Genomic DNA, 17,019 nt, shown 5'->3' with positions numbered 1-17,019 from the left:
CCGCCAGCCGCAAGGCCAAGGCCTGGGCCGCATCTGAGGCCGGAGCAGGGCCACGACAGGGGCAGGACCTAGGCCGGAGCTGGGGCCGCAGCTGAAGCGGGGGCAGGACAAGGAGGAGGCGGAGGGGGAGGCGGGCTGAAACCGAGAGCTGGCCGCTGACCGGCCGCCGCGCCAGGCCGATTGCACACCCCGCCGCCCGCGGGACGCTGGGACAGAGCTCGCGCCAGCTCCCCATTGGCCGCCGCCTACCCGCTCCGTGCCGGCTCATTGGCTGCCGCTCGGTAACTGTGTCCCCGAGGGTTGCCCCACCCTCGCGCCCCGCCATTGGCTGCTGCCCGAACTCCGCCCATGTGGGCGGGGCGGGACTCTTCCGATCCGGCTGTTCTGGTTGGCAGCGCGCAGCCGCCTGCGGGATGTGATTGGTGCTCGGGGTTCCGCCTGCTGATTGGATGTAGATCCCGTCCCTTCTTTCCCCACGGCCTGTTCCGCCTTGCGTGAGGCCAGTTCCGGTCCTCTCCCCGGGTCACGCCTCACGTGACCCGCGCCGCCAGCGAAGCGGGACACCCGCGCGCAGCCAATCCCGGCGCGCCTGGCGTCCCCCATTCAAAGTCGGCGGGCGTGGCAACCAATCGCAGGGCGCACACGCCCCCGCGCGCGCTGACGGGCGTGGGGGGCAGCCAATGGGACGCGGCGGGGCCTGTCCGGGGCGGCAGCGGCTAGGCTCGGCGGCGCTGCGAGGCGGCGATGGCGGAGCGGGGCGGCGGCGGTGGCGCGGGGGCCGGCGGTGGTGAGGGGGAGGCGGCGGCGGAGCGGTACGGCAGCGAGCTCAGGTACCGCGCGGCGGCGGGTGTGGGGGCGCACTCTGGCGGGTGGGCTGCGGCCTGGCCCGGCCTGCGCCCGCCGCGGCCTTCCGGTGGTGCCGCCCGCGGGCCCGGCCTGCGCCCGGCGCGCGGCCGGCGGCGGCGGCGGCGGGGGAGCGGGCTGGGGGCCCGGGCCTGGGCGCGGCCGGTGGGCGGGGCCGGGCCGGGGCGGGCGGCCCGGCGGGAGCCGGTCTCGCCGCCTCCATTTTCTCTCCCCGCGTGCGGCCGGCGCCGGGCCGGGCCCCGCGGGGGGCGGCTGGGCTCTCCCCGCCGGGCCAGGACCACCTGACAGAGCTCTGCACTCGGGCCTGGGGCCAGGCCGCCGGGGGGCGGCGGCGGGGGTGCCCGGTGGAGTCCGCCTTGCCCGCGGCCGGCGGGCAGCGCCTGCCCCAGAGCCCCCGCGCCTAATGCAGGGCAGGTTAGCAGGAGCGGGGCTGCCCCGCCGCCCGGGTGTTGAGCTGCGGGTGTGTCGCCGTTCACCTTCTCATAACCTTTGTTTTTTTCAATTTTGAGTCATCATGCCAACATTGGTATTGCACTGGCACTAAATGGTGGGCAAAATTGTTTTCCTGAGAGCAGCAGAAGAGCGTTTGTTGGTTCCAAAGGTGAACGTTTTTTTCTATATATATGTTTCCAGGGCTCCCCTAGTAGAGGGTTGGGTGGCACAGCGGGTTTAGCACGACGGCCAGAGTTCACATCCTGCTGTAGGTAGCCCTGACAGACACTTGTGGTACAGAATAATTAAAGCACGATTGACAGCCGTTACTGAGAAGGCTAGGGTGTATGTGCAGTCAGGAGTTGGGAGTTGCAGGTCATTTTGAAAGAGCTTTGGTAGATCTGGATGCACTTCTGCAGTGCCTGCCTGCCCTGATCCCAGCTCTAGGTTATTCGTTTCCATGAGTGAAAATTCAAAGTTGAGGACTAGTAAACTTGAATTGTGAAGGAGAAGAAACTATTGAAGTAGTTGCACGCTTAACTTTATTCAAACTTGGCATTTTTTTCTGCACCCTTCTGATTTTTCCTTGTTTATTTTAAGAATTGATTTTCCTGCAGCTAAGCAGCAAATGAAAATAACCTTTGTTTCCTTCTGGCCTTATCCACAGAATGGCTCAGCAGCAAGCACTGAGATTTCGTGGCCCAGCTCCCCCACCAAACGCAGTCATGAGAGGCCCACCACCTCTCATGCGACCACCTCCACCTTTTGGTATGATGCGAGGTCCTCCTCCGCCACCTCGCCCCCCTTTTGGACGTCCTCCATTTGATCCAAACATGCCTCCAATGCCACCTCCAGGAGGGATTCCTCCCCCAATGGGACCTCCACATTTACAGGTAAAGGATGGGGCATCCTCTTGGTTTGTGGAGTTGGGATTTAGGGATTTGGTTTGTTTAATTTCACATGTGGAAATGAGACAAAACGTTAAAATGAATGAAAAAAGTAGCAGGGCACAACAAAAACAGAAGGCTTGTGTGTGGTATTATAAGACTAATGCATACCTGTGGCATGTAAATGCACTCCTGTTTAGCTCCTTGGGGCTAAATTAATCAATTACATGGTTAGGATGCGCTTACCAACAGAGTCTTTGCTAAAACCTGACCTCGTGTTGGTGCCCTGTGGCCGTGCAGAATGCAGTATTCTGCTGCGCTCAGATTTCGGAATGCTTCAGAACAGGCACTTGAAGTACACATCAGCCTTCTAGGGTTGTCTTAATTCTGCCTGTATTCACTCAGTGAGGTAACGGTGGATGTGCACAGAGACTGAGAGAGAAGGTGCAGCTGAATTCCATCTGGATTCCAGCATGAGCCACACCTGCCACTGCTGTGGTGGTTTATTATTATGGATCACTGAGGGATTGGTTAGTGGGCAGATAGCAATATTGAGAGGCAGGCATATAATCAGTGTCAAGGTGTGTTTTGTTTCAGTGCTATGTTCAGGAGGGTGTGGTGTTAGTGATGTACCAGAAGTTGTCAACACACAGACAAAGAAAAATTTAACGTTTGGAAAAAAAACTTAAGAGCAGGCTCAGTGTTTGACTGGAGCAGCTGCAGGTGACCCTTGCCCTAACATAAGTTTACTCTTGGAAGAGATAGAATGCTTTTCACTTTACGTATATTATTGTCATGTTTTAGTTTTTCTAAAGACTTAGAATGTTCCTAGCACCTACAGGGGTAATATGGGCTCAAGTAAGGTAGAATTGTGTCTGCATTTCATGGTGAGGTATGTTTAAGCTCTTTTGCCTTCTTTTCAGAGACTCAGATGGTTTGAAATGTACAATACATTTGTGAATAAGAAATGTGTTGCTTTAATAGCATTGTAGGAGTACAGTGCTATTAGGGCAGTGTGATTACTATGTGGGACTGCAGGCAGGCCTGGAAGGAGATGAATAGTACTATGTGGCTTATAAATAATGGTTTAAATCCACTATTCGTAATAGAATAGTGAAAACTTTAGTACTGTGAAATTTATTTTAAAATGTAGGGACGTGGGCAAGGTGGAAAGAGAATGTGTTGACACGGGTTATTTTGTGGTATTTTAGGCCCTGCCTTGCATATGTTTTTTGGCAGCAGGGCTATGGGAGCTTTTTTCCATGTTGCTCTTAATGCAAATTGGTTCACTGTATAGCTCTGTAGACAGCTTTGAAGTGGAGAGAGTGGCAGGAGAGGAAGCAAAGCAGCAGTGAGAGCAGGAAGAAGAACTTAGGCTGGGTTTCATCTGAAATTTGACTTCATCAAACTAGCCTAATTTTGTGGGCCATTGTCGTCCTGAGCACAAGAGTTCAAAAAGAAACTGGTGCATCTTTTCCAGTTTTCTCTCTATCTTCTCAAACATAAAGTGTGTTGTTAGAACTTGAACTGTTCAGGGAGGTGTGAGGTGGCTGTTCATTTCATTGAAATGTTCTCAGCTGAACGTCAGTCCTGTGGAACTGAAGACTAACTAAATCTGAGGGATGTGGACAGCCCCACTCACCTCACTGAATGTCATCTTTTTCTCTTCCTGTCATTCGGTACTAGGGGCCTTGTTCTATGGTATGTTTTCATGCTCAGCTTAAGTTTATTTAAGGCTATTTCCACCTGCTGCACCTTTCTTCTGGTGCTTTTTGATCCCATTTTACCTCTTGGTGTTAATGTTCATGTGCCCATGCACTACCTTGAAAGCAATGAAGAGTGTCGGGGTGTGCAGCAGAACTCAGACTGAGGGGGGAGAACAGGACCTTGCTTCCTTCCTGTAGTTTCAAGAATCAGCCTGAGTTAATTTGAAGCCCCAAGCCTAGCTGTCTCCTTGATTTTTGTGTTTTATTTATATGTGGGATGGGCTTCAGCTCTCAGCTGTTTACATCATACCTGTTTTATCATGCCATGCAGCAAGCATGTCTTGTACAACTTGTTGCCATACATGGAATCCATGTGCCAAGCATGTCTGAATTTTTCATGCCACATCAGCACTGTGCTCTGCTTTGCATCGAATGTTTTTAGCTTCTCACCCTGCTTCTGGTGCAAGGGGAGATAGGATGTTGAAAGATCCTGTGGTAGAAACAAGGGGAGAGGGTGTGCTTGGAATGGAGCTGAAGGGCGATCTGGCTACCCTGGCTGTACAGCTGGCATCCCCTCCTCGCTCCCAGGACTGCCCTGGAACCATCTAACTCCTCTTTTTTGGGAAAGCAGAGACAGCAGGCAGGAAGTGAGCTATACTGCATTCTTCTTACAGGTTGTAGAGCAGTGAAGGATCACCTTGTGGCCAGATGGAGGAGCTGTGGAGAAGAAATAAGGAAGGAAAGAAAGGCTATAGTTACCTTAATGGCTTTTTTGTTTGTTTTGAATTCTGTCCATATACTCGTGACTTCCTTTATAATAGTATTTAACAAAAATCAGAGTTGGTACATTAATTTTAAAAGCAGTTTAAAATACCACTCTTACATCAGAAATTCTGATCTTGGGGAAACTTCTAAAAGAAGCCGAAAGCAGACAGAAACCAAGGACACGGCACACACTGAAAACTGCCAAGGGTAGCGCTCCAGTTCTCAGTGCAGGGGTGCAGCTCAGGGTCTGTGTTTGTGGCATGTCATACCAAGCCACCCAGTCGCTGTGACACTGGATTTCCTGTGCACATCCTGGCTTCAGCAGAGCCCAGGTCTGGCTGCATGTGTGCATTTCACTCTCGGGCCTGTCAGTCATGAGTACAGAGCTTGAAGGCTTTTACCAGTGAGCTGTCTTGGCATTGCCTTTGTGAAGAGGAAATCTTTGGAATCACAAGTTCAGTTAGAGCTGGAGTGATGGAGATAATTAGGTCAGCTGTAGGTGTATGCAGAATAAGTTAAAGAACTTGGTGTGTTTTCTTGACTCTTTTTACAGGGAAGTATTCACTGTACTTGTTATGCACAGGAAATTTCAGAGCAGACTGGATAAACATGTAGAATAAAAGAATTTCGAATTAGAAAGCATGCATTCAGGCTTTCAGGTTACAGTGATGTGCAGGGCAGTTCTGGATTTCTTATGATGTGATAACAAAAATTAATTTGATAATTTTTTTTAATTAGCACTATTTAGAATTTGAGTTAATGGGAAATTGAGAAGTATAATGGATTGTAGTGAAATCTGCTGCTCTGCTATGCTAACAAATCGGAAGCTTACTTGTAATTTAATTTTTTTTCATATTTCTTCACTGGGAGGGTCACTGTATAGCTGTTTAGCAGTAGATTTGATTCACAGCTGGGCCTGTCTGAGTGGCAGTTATTCAGGAACGGGTCTTCCATTCTTTCTTGCACTGGGAAATTTTCTCCTTTTCAGGAGAGGAATTTTCTTTCACCTCACTTCCTTTTGTGCCACTTTTTTTGACGCTTTGTGTTTACGTTAGCATCTCAGAAGCTAAATGCTTACTGCAGCTGTTCTGCCATAGGTGGTGGCTTGTCAGGAAGCGCATTCTCTGAGCTGGTAGCATTAGGTTGTTAAAAAAGCTCTCAAGACAGAGTTAATCTTACTATAGTTGTACTGCCTGTTGGTGCTCTAATAAAGGAAAACTCTGATAGAAAATTGTTATTTAAAAATATTTTTAATAACAATTTTTATAACAATTGTTATAAATTAATTATCATTATTATAATCATCATCATCGTTATTATATGCCTTTATAGAGACCACCATTTATGCCTCCTCCCATGGGTAGCATGCCACCGCCTCCTGGTATGATGTTCCCCCCAGGAATGCCGCCTGTCACTGCCCCTGGGACACCAGCAATGCCCCCAGCTGAAGAGATATGGGTAGAAAACAAAACTCCAGATGGCAAGGTAAGATGGTTACTAGAAACAATAAAGTAATGGGTGTTTACTGCTGTTATGAGTATGTTGTCATACCCAGTCTGGCAGTGTGGTAAAATCCTATGCTTTTGCCTCTTCTCTTCCTATTTTTTAAAACAGGAGGAACCGGACCATTTATAAATGCTCCTCCTCCAGATATGCAGTTGTTTGATGTTGACATTCTTAAATTGTAGGTCTATTTCTATAACGCGCGCACACGTGAGTCTGCGTGGACTAAGCCAGATGGGGTCAAAGTTATTCAGCAGTCGGAGCTGACACCGATGCTGGCTGCACAGGCCCAAGCCCAGGCCCAAGCAGTAGGTGCCTCCACACCAACCACCAGTAGTCCTGCATCTGCAGCATCTCCCTCCACGTCCTCAAGTACTCAGTCCTCCACAACCTCTACTACAACCACAGCCACTTCAGTTTCACAGACAATTTCCAGTGAGTAACTGAGGGTTTCTCAAGTTTTACAGTGGTGGGGCTCCTGCATTGGGGTATTACTGCAGCAAAAACTTGGTATCCAGGAGGAAGCTGTTTCAGCATAAAGTGGAGTATGAGTTTAAAGTGCAGTATTTAATCCAGAAGAACCTTGCATGCAATTTTTTTTCCCCCCAATCTGAAAGGTCTTTGTATATTTTTCTTCTGCTGTTATCACATCATCTCAAAGCTATTATGCATCCATTTCCTTTTGACTATAGATAAAGCTAAATGGTTTTTTAAAGTATTTTTTAAGAAAAGTTAATCTGGAGTAGCAATCACAGCTGTAGCCATTTCCTCTTTGTTTCCAAAATGGCATCTATTGCTCTAAGAGGCTCAATCTTTTGAGTGCTACTCCTGGGCTGCAGAGAATTGGTTGATTGCAGAATAGAGCTTCTTCTGGTGTATTAATAGAGCGTTGTTATTCTGACTAAGCCTTATAAGTTCCCATTTGCTGGAGTTGCACAAAAGAGGAAAAAGGAAGTCTTTGAAGCCATTATTTTTCACTCGTGACCTTTGAATTGTAGGCTGAAGAGTACTGCCATTGATGTGGGTGGGCCTTTGATTTTAAGGGTTTTCCAACTGAGGGAACCTCAGGAGGAAAGGGGACTGAATTTATGCAGCATGCACATAATGCATGTTTAAACATAGTATCTGCATATAATATAAATAGCATGATTTATACCATACTTTGCCATATATATGCTAATAAAGTGCCTGCAGTGCAGAGCATCTATATAGAGATGTATGTTATGCACTGTAGACCTATTTGCACATCAGTGTGTCAGCAGCAAACAATGAATACGATCAGCTAGCATGAAGGCAGCAAGGTGTGCTCGTTAAGGAAGTGTTTGGTCAGAGTTACTGTCTACGCACAGGGCTAATGAAAGCACAACGTTTATGCTGATCAGGAATCCTATTGTTTGACAGTCTTGATCATTGTAGCTGCGCTGGCAAAAATGTGTGTGCTGAGTCAGGCTAAAGAGTGTGCAGAAGATGAGGAATTGCTGCACTGTTCTAACTCCAGCTGTAGTGTGTAGTTGCTTCTTCTAGAATTACTTCGTCTTTTTCCTGTAACAGGTGAGACAAGTCAAGCTTAACTCACCATTTAACCCAAACTTCAGATGTGTGTATGAAAGGGAGTCAGATTTAGGTAACCCTCAAATTATGCTTTCAGTTAACACCAGAGGGAGGACAGATCATTAGAGTAGCAAATAATTTGTATTGCTGAAAGCATTTTGTGGCTTTTATTTAATTTGAAAGGTAACTAGTACTGTGTTCAGCTGTGTTGAAATATAGTCTATTCTAACCATTTTGCTGAGTAACAAGAATCAGGTAGGAGGTGAGTGTTAGCTTCTTGCCTAATGCCAGGCCTTTTAAGAACTGATCCTACTTTTGGAATAGTACTTTATGCATCTTCTCTGAAGTTAAATATCCTAATATCAAATGCTGAGAATCTGTTCCTCTTCTACCTGTTCTACCTGCTAAACTTTGTCTTTGCTTTCAAGAACTGTTACTGTTGGTGTCTGTGCCTCGGTGATAAAAATTTTATCATTTAAAACAATTTGGTAACTCTCAGACTTGGCCTGTAAAAAACCCCTGGGACTTCTGGCTGAGTCTCATTTTTGTCTGGTACTGATTTGACTTAGGTCTTAAAACAAATTACATGCTGACTGTCTGCTCTGTTTCCCTAAATTTTAGGCAGCAGTAAGAACTTTTACCCTTTCTGAAACACTTAACAACAGATCAAAAATCTTTATTTAGATACACTGATACTGGTATGTTATTGGGAGTGCTTCTGGTAGTCACTAAATATTGAATGCACAGTATGCCCATATGTAATATGGTCATAAGTTGGTGTGGTGTTTGTTTGGGTTTTTTTAATTAGCTCATTTTTACAACAGATCCTTCTCCTTTCCACCAAATCTTACAATGTAAATTTGCAAGGCTGGTCAATGAGTTTAATCAGTTGTGTCTCGAGTTCTGTTTGCTAGTGCTTTAATATATAACACTATTTTCACTTAAGTGCTGATTTCTGTCATGCTGCAAGGATTATGGAATTGAATGCTAGTAGTGTATTTCCCCACTGGGAGGCACTGAAGACCAAGAAAGTTTTTGCAGCTTCTGAACAAGTACTTTCCTTTACCTTGCTTATTTACACATTTTTTTTATTTGACATTTTTCTATTCTTGAATCACAGCTTAGTAAATGTAGTTTTAGACAGATGGTTGTGCTGCTGGCATTATTGTTAGAAAACAGAACCTGTTTCATTTACCGTAAGAACAGCCTTTTTCCACTTGAAACTCTGTAATGTTCCCTTTCTGTTTCTCTGAACAGGGATGCAGAGTAGAATTTTATTTTGGGCTGTATTTGTCCTTTGATACACCCTTTCTACTGCTATAGAGACTTGTTAGGCTTAAAGAATGGGACAAAGTAACATATGAAATTGACTTTCTTTGTGAATATTTAATGTTACAGAGAAGGCAAAGGGTTTTTTTGTCCAAGAGTGTCTTCCTGCTGATTATATCTAAGCGTATCTGCTTATATAACGTCTGTTGGGAAACAGAGTGCCAGTATGTTTACAGCAAATATATTGTAGTGTCTAAGATACAAGGTGTTCTTTGTTTTTTTTTATCAGCACCTACCACACAAGACCAGACCCCGAGTTCGGGTGTTTCAGTTGCCACACCATCAGTCAGTGTTTCAACCTCTGCTCCTTCTGCTACACCTGTGCAGACTGTACCCCAGCCAGTCCCACAGACATTGCCTCCTGCAGTTCCTCATGCAGTACCTCAACCAACTGCAGCAATTCCTGCTTTTCCACCAGTAATGGTACCTCCATTTCGTGTCCCCCTTCCTGGCATGCCTATTCCACTTCCAGGTAAATTGGCAAACTGTAATTGTCTTGTCCGCTACATGTCCATGTTGTCAATTTGTTTGCACTCATGTGTCCACTGTGTACGGAACTTGCCTGAATCCTCTCCACTCAGAGTATTTTTGAAAGAATTCAGGGTTAGCAGACAGACTTTTTAATTAACAAAGAACATAAAATTTTTTGACTTCTAGTTCTTTGATATAATGTATCAGAAAACAGCTGCATTTAAACATGTAAACCTTTTCCTTTTAGATAACAGGAAAATATGAGAATTGCAGTAAACACTTTTTAATCTCATGGCACATGTCTATGTTGTAATCTTATTAAAAAAAAGTGAACTTTTAGACAGAATCCATCTGTGACTATGAGAATATTGTAGCACTGTATTTTGCAAACTGCAGTATTGCTAAAAATTTTTTCTACTTGCTTTTTAGTCTTGTGCATAAATATTTGTTAGGATGTGGATTATAGACATAAGAAAATAATATATTTATAAGCAGGAAAAATTACCGTTCGAATGCATTTACCCTGAATGATGTTAGGTATTTCCAGTTCTCTTGGTTTGCAGCTATCAGGTATGATGCTGAATGTGATGCAAAATATTGAGGTTTAAACTGAGGCCTGTAATGAAGGCATTCAGGCTGCTAGGGTAGTATTTGTAGGCTTTAGATGTAAAGGCCATTGAGAAGAAATAGTAGATGGCAGCCCAGGGCTTCCTGGGTAAATAATATTTTCTGAAGTTTTTATAAAATACTTAGTTACTTAAGGAAGTATTTTAGGCTGACAAAATTTTGGACGCAACTGCTGTTTGTAATTGCTGCATAGCTCCACTTAAAAGGTTGCTAAAGCTACTCCTTGCTTACATACCATGTTGCAGTTCGCATGGGTATGGCTGAACTCCTGTTCTAGTACAAAAGTAATTAGTGTTTTTTCATTGTGCAGTAACAATAAATACATACCAAGAGCTGATGATTCTCTGTTGCAAAGGAAGGTTTGAGACTGCAGTTGTATTGGATACAAGTTAGTTTCTGATTTAGAGTTACAAAGAGGCAGCTCTGAGCAAAGAGTTTCTGACTCCTGTACAAGCTGAGGTGTCTTCTTCCCTGCTGTCCTTCTAACGCATTGATCCAGTACATATGGAGGCCTTTACCTTCCATCAAATAGGAAGAAATTGGATGAAAAAGTAATCCTTTCGAAGTTTTGATGCAGAGTGTAACCATCAAAGTAGTTAAAATGACTATTAGTTCTGCTAACTAGAAGAGAGGATCAACTTTTAGTTGCCTCATGCTTTTAGCAGAGTCTTCTAAAATAAGGAGATGAAGCTACTTTAATCTGTTAACTTGCTTGAAAAGGAAATTGCAGTGTAGTACAGGAAGCAGATACTATTCTGAACATAATATTCAAGACTGGAAAAAATATGGGTAAAGGGTAGAGAGAGAATTCTGGTGTCTGTATATTTGTGAGGTTTGAAAGAACAATAGAAAGGGTTAAGCCTTAAAGGTGGTCAGCTGAATGTTCTTAGCTGCAATTTCTGACACTGCCAGGTACCTCTGAAGGGTATAATCCTCTACTCAAGTGTCAGCTGTTAGGTAAATGTTAATGGTCAAAGCAGTAGAGTGCCAGTGAAAACAGGTACACTAGGGTGTGTGCTTGGGTTGGTTTTTTTTTGTAAGCTCTCAGTCAAAAAGTTTTGTGAGTAGTGCAATACAGAGGGAAAGACAGCAAGAACATCGATCTTCTTAAGCTTATTTTTGAAAATTATTTTTTTTTAGAACTTTCCTGCTAGCAAGCCTTATATCTGGCCTCTTCTGTTCCCATGGTGAGATGAGCCTTTTGGGTGGAACCCATAATACATAGGAAGGAATATCTAGCAGTAAAGTGTGTGCTTCCACTAACAAGTCTGACTTGTCATTTTGCCTGATTACAGAATAAAATCAGCCTACTACTTTCAGCCAGTTCTGGCTTGAGTTGGTTGTAGTGGTTTATAAACACTGTAAAAAAAAGAAGGGGAAGACTTTAAAATTTTTTGTAGTAACAAGAAACAAAAGAGAAGTCAAAATTTCTTCATGGCAGTATAAAGTGAAGTCAAAAAAGGCTTACAAAGTTTTAATGTGTAGATATTTGAGGCTTTCAGCACTAGATATAGTATCAGCCAGATTTCTTTCAAGTTAGAGAGAGAGCTGAACAATACCATTGTCAAGTGTGATTTCAAAGTTAATCTCTGTATTATACTGTAGTAAGACGGAACAGTGGAAGAGTTGATTAGTGGTATCTTGTAATCTCAGATCTTAAAAAGTAAGTCTGCTTTCTCTTAATTCATATGTTAAAAGTTGGTTGTGTGTTTGAGAATTAACTTGACAGAGGAAATGGCTTGGGTATTTGCTAAGTCTTATCTGCGCTGCAGTATCTCTAATTTCAGTGATCTCGCAGATGACATTATTTATACTGACCCAGTTTTAAGACATGCTGTAACTTCCTTAACAAAACGAATTTTCGGATTAATTTTCAAGTACATAGTGTAAACCTCCCACCCCCAAAAATTTAGACAAACACTTCGTTCAATGCTGTTCAAGTCAATGTTTTTGTGTCTCAATTCATACCTTTTTTTTTTTACAAAACTAGTTTTGGATTCTTTCATTGAAATTATCATTAAAAAACATTACAATTCTGTGTTCTCACAAATATTTTTAAAATAAATTGGCAGTATTTTTATATGCTTTCCATACTAGATCCCTCATGAATAAAACCAGAAATTACTTCAGTTATAAACACAGGGGTTTAATTTCACATTGTGCCAGAGGATTTCCAACTTCAGATGATGAATTGAAACCATTTAAGGAAGTGTCTGAAGTATTTCAGTTTCCCGAGTGTCCAGACCAGACCAATGTAGAAAGAACTTCTACAGTTTCCTTCCACACCTTAAAATGAAAGTTTTTGGAAACATTTTCACCATACCCCTATCTAATTTCCTACTGAATTTTGCATCTAATTGAAGAGGATGAGATGCTTTCTTCTCTGCGGCATTTCTACATAATTTCTTAATGAGCTGGAGAGCAGAACAGTGCATGATGCTACCTTTTTGAAAGCTAGTCATGCTGCTTTTAGAGCATTTTTCAGCTCATGACTTTCTTGATAATGAAAAATAAAGAAAATGTTTGCTGCCACTGCCCTAGTGCAGCTTTGTGTACCTCTGTTTGCAGCTTCATTGCTTTTATTTCTTCCCCCTCCACCCCCTCTTCTTCCACCTCCAGCCTCTCTGTAGTGACCCTCATAACCTCAGCTTTCCCTCTGGGTTGAACTTGGCTTTTGCCCCGCCACACCTTGCTAGTCTGACTAGTTTAAATCTGTCCTTCAACTCTTACTGCTGCTTCCTAAATGCAGCAGCAGCCTGAAAATCGCAAGGACCATTAGTTTCACTTTGTTGCTGCTCCCCGATGGATCTGGCTGAGCAGAGGCTGTCAGTAGAACACAGCGCCATCAACAGTATTTTCCAGTGGTTACTGCCCTACAAGGAGAGCAGTTCCCCCTTGAATGAACTTAAACCCCTGAGTCTTCATTGAAACACCTTTTTTCTTTTTAATGACATCCCACTAATGTGCTAAACAGCTGGTTTAATGTAGGCAGAATGTTGCTGCAGCTTAAAATTAGTTTTATATTTGATCTGGCATAAAATGTTGGAGGAAAAATAATTCACATTTTCTTGCCGGGAGGCTTTCTCTTTGCCAGCTGGAAATGGCATTCTAAATTGTAGCAGGAAATCTGTAGCATCCAGACTCCCAGTGGTAGCTGACATACAATGGCAGCTTTCCAACATGCTTGCTTATCCATTTTACAGGTGTAGCAATGATGCAAATAGTCAGCTGCCCGTATGTAAAGACAGTCGCTACCACCAAGACCGGTAATTTTCAAAACCATCTTAGTTCGTTTTGTCTGTAAGTTGGCATGGTAGTGAATGTTGTTGTTTATCTTTTATTTATTTATTTGCTTCCCCAATTGAATGAATATATATACTTTATTTTCAAAACAGTATAAATGCAAATATCATATTTGGCCAGGAAATAACTTTCCCAAATAACTGTTAGTGTTAGCTTCTTTTATACAAAAATTCAGTACAGTTTCCTGTAATCATTGAGTTCTGTAATAACTGTGAATCTCTTCATGCCCATACTTCTTAGTTATTAGTTTCTTGTGTGTGGATTTTTGTTTTTCCTACTTCCACATGTATAGTGACATGATTGTGCTCGCATGTTGGTGTGCGTGTATGTGCGTCTTAGTATAAATTTTCATTTTCCACATTGTGGATTTAACTTACTGAGAATACTTTACAGCAATGCATAATGTGTGCTTTTCCATTATTTGAATAAGATAGACTTTTTCACAGAAGTGTTAAAGGCTCAAAATTACGATGTTTTAGTTCTGGTCCTATTAAATTGGTTTTTCTAGAACTTGTCATTCAAAATATGTTCAGTATATCCATTTTGTTGGGAAGTAGAGAAATAATAGAGTAATACACCATTCTGGCTTTCTTATCTTTGGATATTTGCTTGCCATTTTGCTTTAGGACGTCAATAAAATGTTTTTTTTTTTCCAATCAGTCTGCAGTATTAAACAAAACCATCACATAATCTCAAATTACTTCATTCTCATCAGTTTTTATCCAAGGCTGTGAATTAATGTTAACTTCCATTAAGTCAGGATTTAAGATTTCTCAAGAATCTTAAGATTCTTTGCCAAGAATCCATATTGCATGGCTCAAATTCAAGCCACTGTTGTCTTTTTTTTTCAAGAGCAATAGGAATATGTCTTAAAATGACAGCATAATTAAACAGTGGAGCAGATTTTTTTTTTAAAAAAGTAATTATTTTCTATAAAGATCTAAAATACTTTTTTAATAAATACAGCACTTAATTTTAAAGTATTAAAGCAAATGTCTGAAAACTAACAAGCTTTGTGCTTGATTTGTGCAGAATTACACATTAATTAAAACAAAAAGCTATCTAATCTGCCTGCTAATATGGGCATTATTGGTTATAAAACATGGGAAGGAAATATAGTAACAGGGTGTTGCTTTCCAATTTAATTTTGAAAAATATCTTTATATTTATTTATATAGGTTGATTATTTGTAAACTAAGTCAGTAAAGCCCTAGGCATTGGTTCTTGGGTACTTCATTGTCACTTACTGTTTTCTTTCCTTTCTTCCTTTCTTTTTTCTTTTTTTTTCTTTTTTTTTTTTCTTTTTTTCTTTTTTATGCAGGTGTCTTGCCAGGCATGGCCCCTCCCATTGTACCTATGATCCATCCTCAGGTTGCTATTGCTGCTTCACCTGCTACATTGGCTGGAGCAACAGCAGTCTCTGAGTGGACAGAGTACAAAACAGCAGATGGAAAGACTTACTATTATAACAATAGGACTTTGGAGTCGACATGGGAAAAACCCCAGGAACTGAAAGAAAAAGGTACTCTTGGTTTTTTGGGGTTTTTTTTCTTCTCTTTTAATACAGCTGTATACTACGCAATGCTGCTTAGACCATTAATGATTGCGTTTGAAAATGTGAATGGGCATGTTTTTAATCCCTAATCATTTGGGAATATTTCTAATCCCTTATCTCCTTTAAGAATATTTTGGAATCCTAATTATAAGTATCCTTTCAAGTTGGTCTCAAGTCTGAAAGTTATAGTTTCTTTGTATTGTGAGAGTATTTGGTTCTAGAGTTGCTTCTGAATCCTGACATGCTTGGGTAAATGTGTGTTATCAGTCCAGTAGAACGTATGTACTTTACATACTCACATGTTTGAGAAGGTCCCAGTTGCAGAAAGATGGACAGTGAGGGGAAAATTCAGTTGTTCTAAAAACTATAAACAAGGAAAGGATGAACATCATTGAAATGCTAGATTTCAGATCTTTAAAAGTCAAGTATATAAACAAATGTGGAATATGAGTAAAAATAAATTACCTCCCCCTGTCCACATCCCTAGGTTTTATTCTGGTCATATTCCGTGACTCTTTATTTGAATTCACATTATATTCAAGGGTGATTGGAGGGAAATTAGTCTTGTATCATAAATAAGATGCAAGGGGCAAAAATCCTGTGGCTTTTATGCAGTTTATAAATTTGTTTTAGGAAAACAAATCCAGTGAGAGCCTCGTTTTATTGGCTGCTGAACTCTTTATTTACAAGAAATCTTTGTTTAGGTACATTCAGAACACTTACACAGTTAGCTAGTTTAATACCCATTTTTCTAATAATTTGCATTTAAATAGTAGGTCTTTTTACTGAGGTGAAAACATCTAAGACGGCAAATACCAATTTTGCTGAGTAAAGATGATACTTATTTTTTTTAATGGGTGCAGAGCAATCCTAAGATGAGTCTTTATCAATTTTCTCTGATTTCCATGGTTTTTTGTCAACAGGATTTCAAATCTGCAAGTGTTCTTTGGTGTTGTGCTGTTGGTTGATATGTTTATTGGTGTTTCAGCTGCTTCTGTTGGTACACTTTAGTTAGCTTTTTAGAATGATGGGCTGCCTTATGCTATTTAGTTTTCCAGTCCCAAGTGGATCTTGGTACAGAAGGTAATGATGTTGTCATAAGCAGACAATGTAAAGCCCAAGAAGGACAGAAGGTGGTCATTAAAAATACATTGGTGGTGGTTGTGCTTGGAAAATACTGATAAAAATTTGTTGTGGCTCTATAACAGTTTCTTAATAATACTTTATTCAGAAAAAATGGAAGAGAAGATTAAAGAGCCAATTAAAGAACCATCGGAGGAGCCTTTACCAATGGAGACAGAAGAAGAAGAGCCAAAAGAAGAACCTATAAAAGAACTTATAAAGGAGGTAAAAGACCTTGCAACCAATAGTCAGTATTGCCATTTTGAATCCTACATCCTACAGGTGTGGATGTATATGTAGACCAGGCATATTGACAGGAGATATGGTTAGTAATTTGAGTTCTTAAATTCCTGGGGTGACTTTGAAAGCCTTCCTTTTGGACTCATAGCTTTTTTTTTTTTTGTAATTGTCTTTTTTTGTTGTTGTTGTTACAATAAGGAAAAAAGGACATTTAAAAGAAAAATACAGACTTTATGAGTTAAGAAATTAAGAACACGGAAAAGAAGTTGGCTAATTATGCAGACATGATGTTCTCTCGCTGATTTTAAGGTGTTCAGAAAAATGAAACTTGTCCTGAATGTCTGAAATCTTTAAATGAATAGCTTTTTCTCTATTCCTTTACTTCTTTATTTTGAACAGTTCTGAAACAAAGGTTACACATTCTCCACCTGCTATAACTGATCAGTTTAGTCTGGTAGGAACACATGGCCTAGCAATCGTCTGTAGTGTTTACATTGCAGTAAACAAAATTAACTTTTTTCTTGTAAGCCATTCTGTCGTGCTGAGAAAGCATAGTTCTTGAAGGTGCTAAGGTGTTTAAATAAAAATTAAAGCTTTTATACTGATTTCTGTGGACTTCAACATAGCTTAGTAGGCAAAAAACCAGAATTCAGTTGCTGTTTTT

General features: G+C 41.7%; 1 protein-coding gene across 8 annotated transcripts in view; it reads left to right on the top strand.

Annotated features, from left to right (window-relative positions):
- Positions 1–673: 673 nt before the first annotated feature.
- TCERG1 (transcription elongation regulator 1) overlaps positions 674–17,019 on the top strand; it is a 34,879-nt gene continuing 18,533 nt past the window's right edge. For 2 of the 8 annotated variants that reach the window (XM_055718010.1, XM_055718009.1), the window contains exons 1-8: positions 674–830; positions 1,964–2,189; positions 5,987–6,139; positions 6,343–6,592; positions 9,267–9,509; positions 13,339–13,401; positions 14,760–14,960; positions 16,225–16,340. In XM_055718010.1, coding sequence (XP_055573985.1) covers positions 745–830; positions 1,964–2,189; positions 5,987–6,139; positions 6,343–6,592; positions 9,267–9,509; positions 13,339–13,401; positions 14,760–14,960; positions 16,225–16,340 — 1,338 coding nt within the window. In that variant the 5' untranslated portion in view covers positions 674–744. Of the gene's footprint in view, positions 831–1,373; positions 1,466–1,963; positions 2,190–5,986; positions 6,140–6,342; positions 6,593–9,266; positions 9,510–13,338; positions 13,402–14,759; positions 14,961–16,224; positions 16,341–17,019 lie in introns of all 8 variants that reach the window. The other 6 variants (XM_055718012.1, XM_055718013.1, XM_055718014.1 and 3 more) reach the window with 6 other exon arrangements.

This window comes from Falco cherrug, chromosome 8 (assembly GCF_023634085.1).
Source record: "Falco cherrug isolate bFalChe1 chromosome 8, bFalChe1.pri, whole genome shotgun sequence".
NCBI classification, from domain to species: domain Eukaryota; kingdom Metazoa; phylum Chordata; class Aves; order Falconiformes; family Falconidae; genus Falco; species Falco cherrug.
Note: the sequence above shows the minus strand (reverse complement) of the source record. Positions and strands in the feature narration are given on the sequence as shown.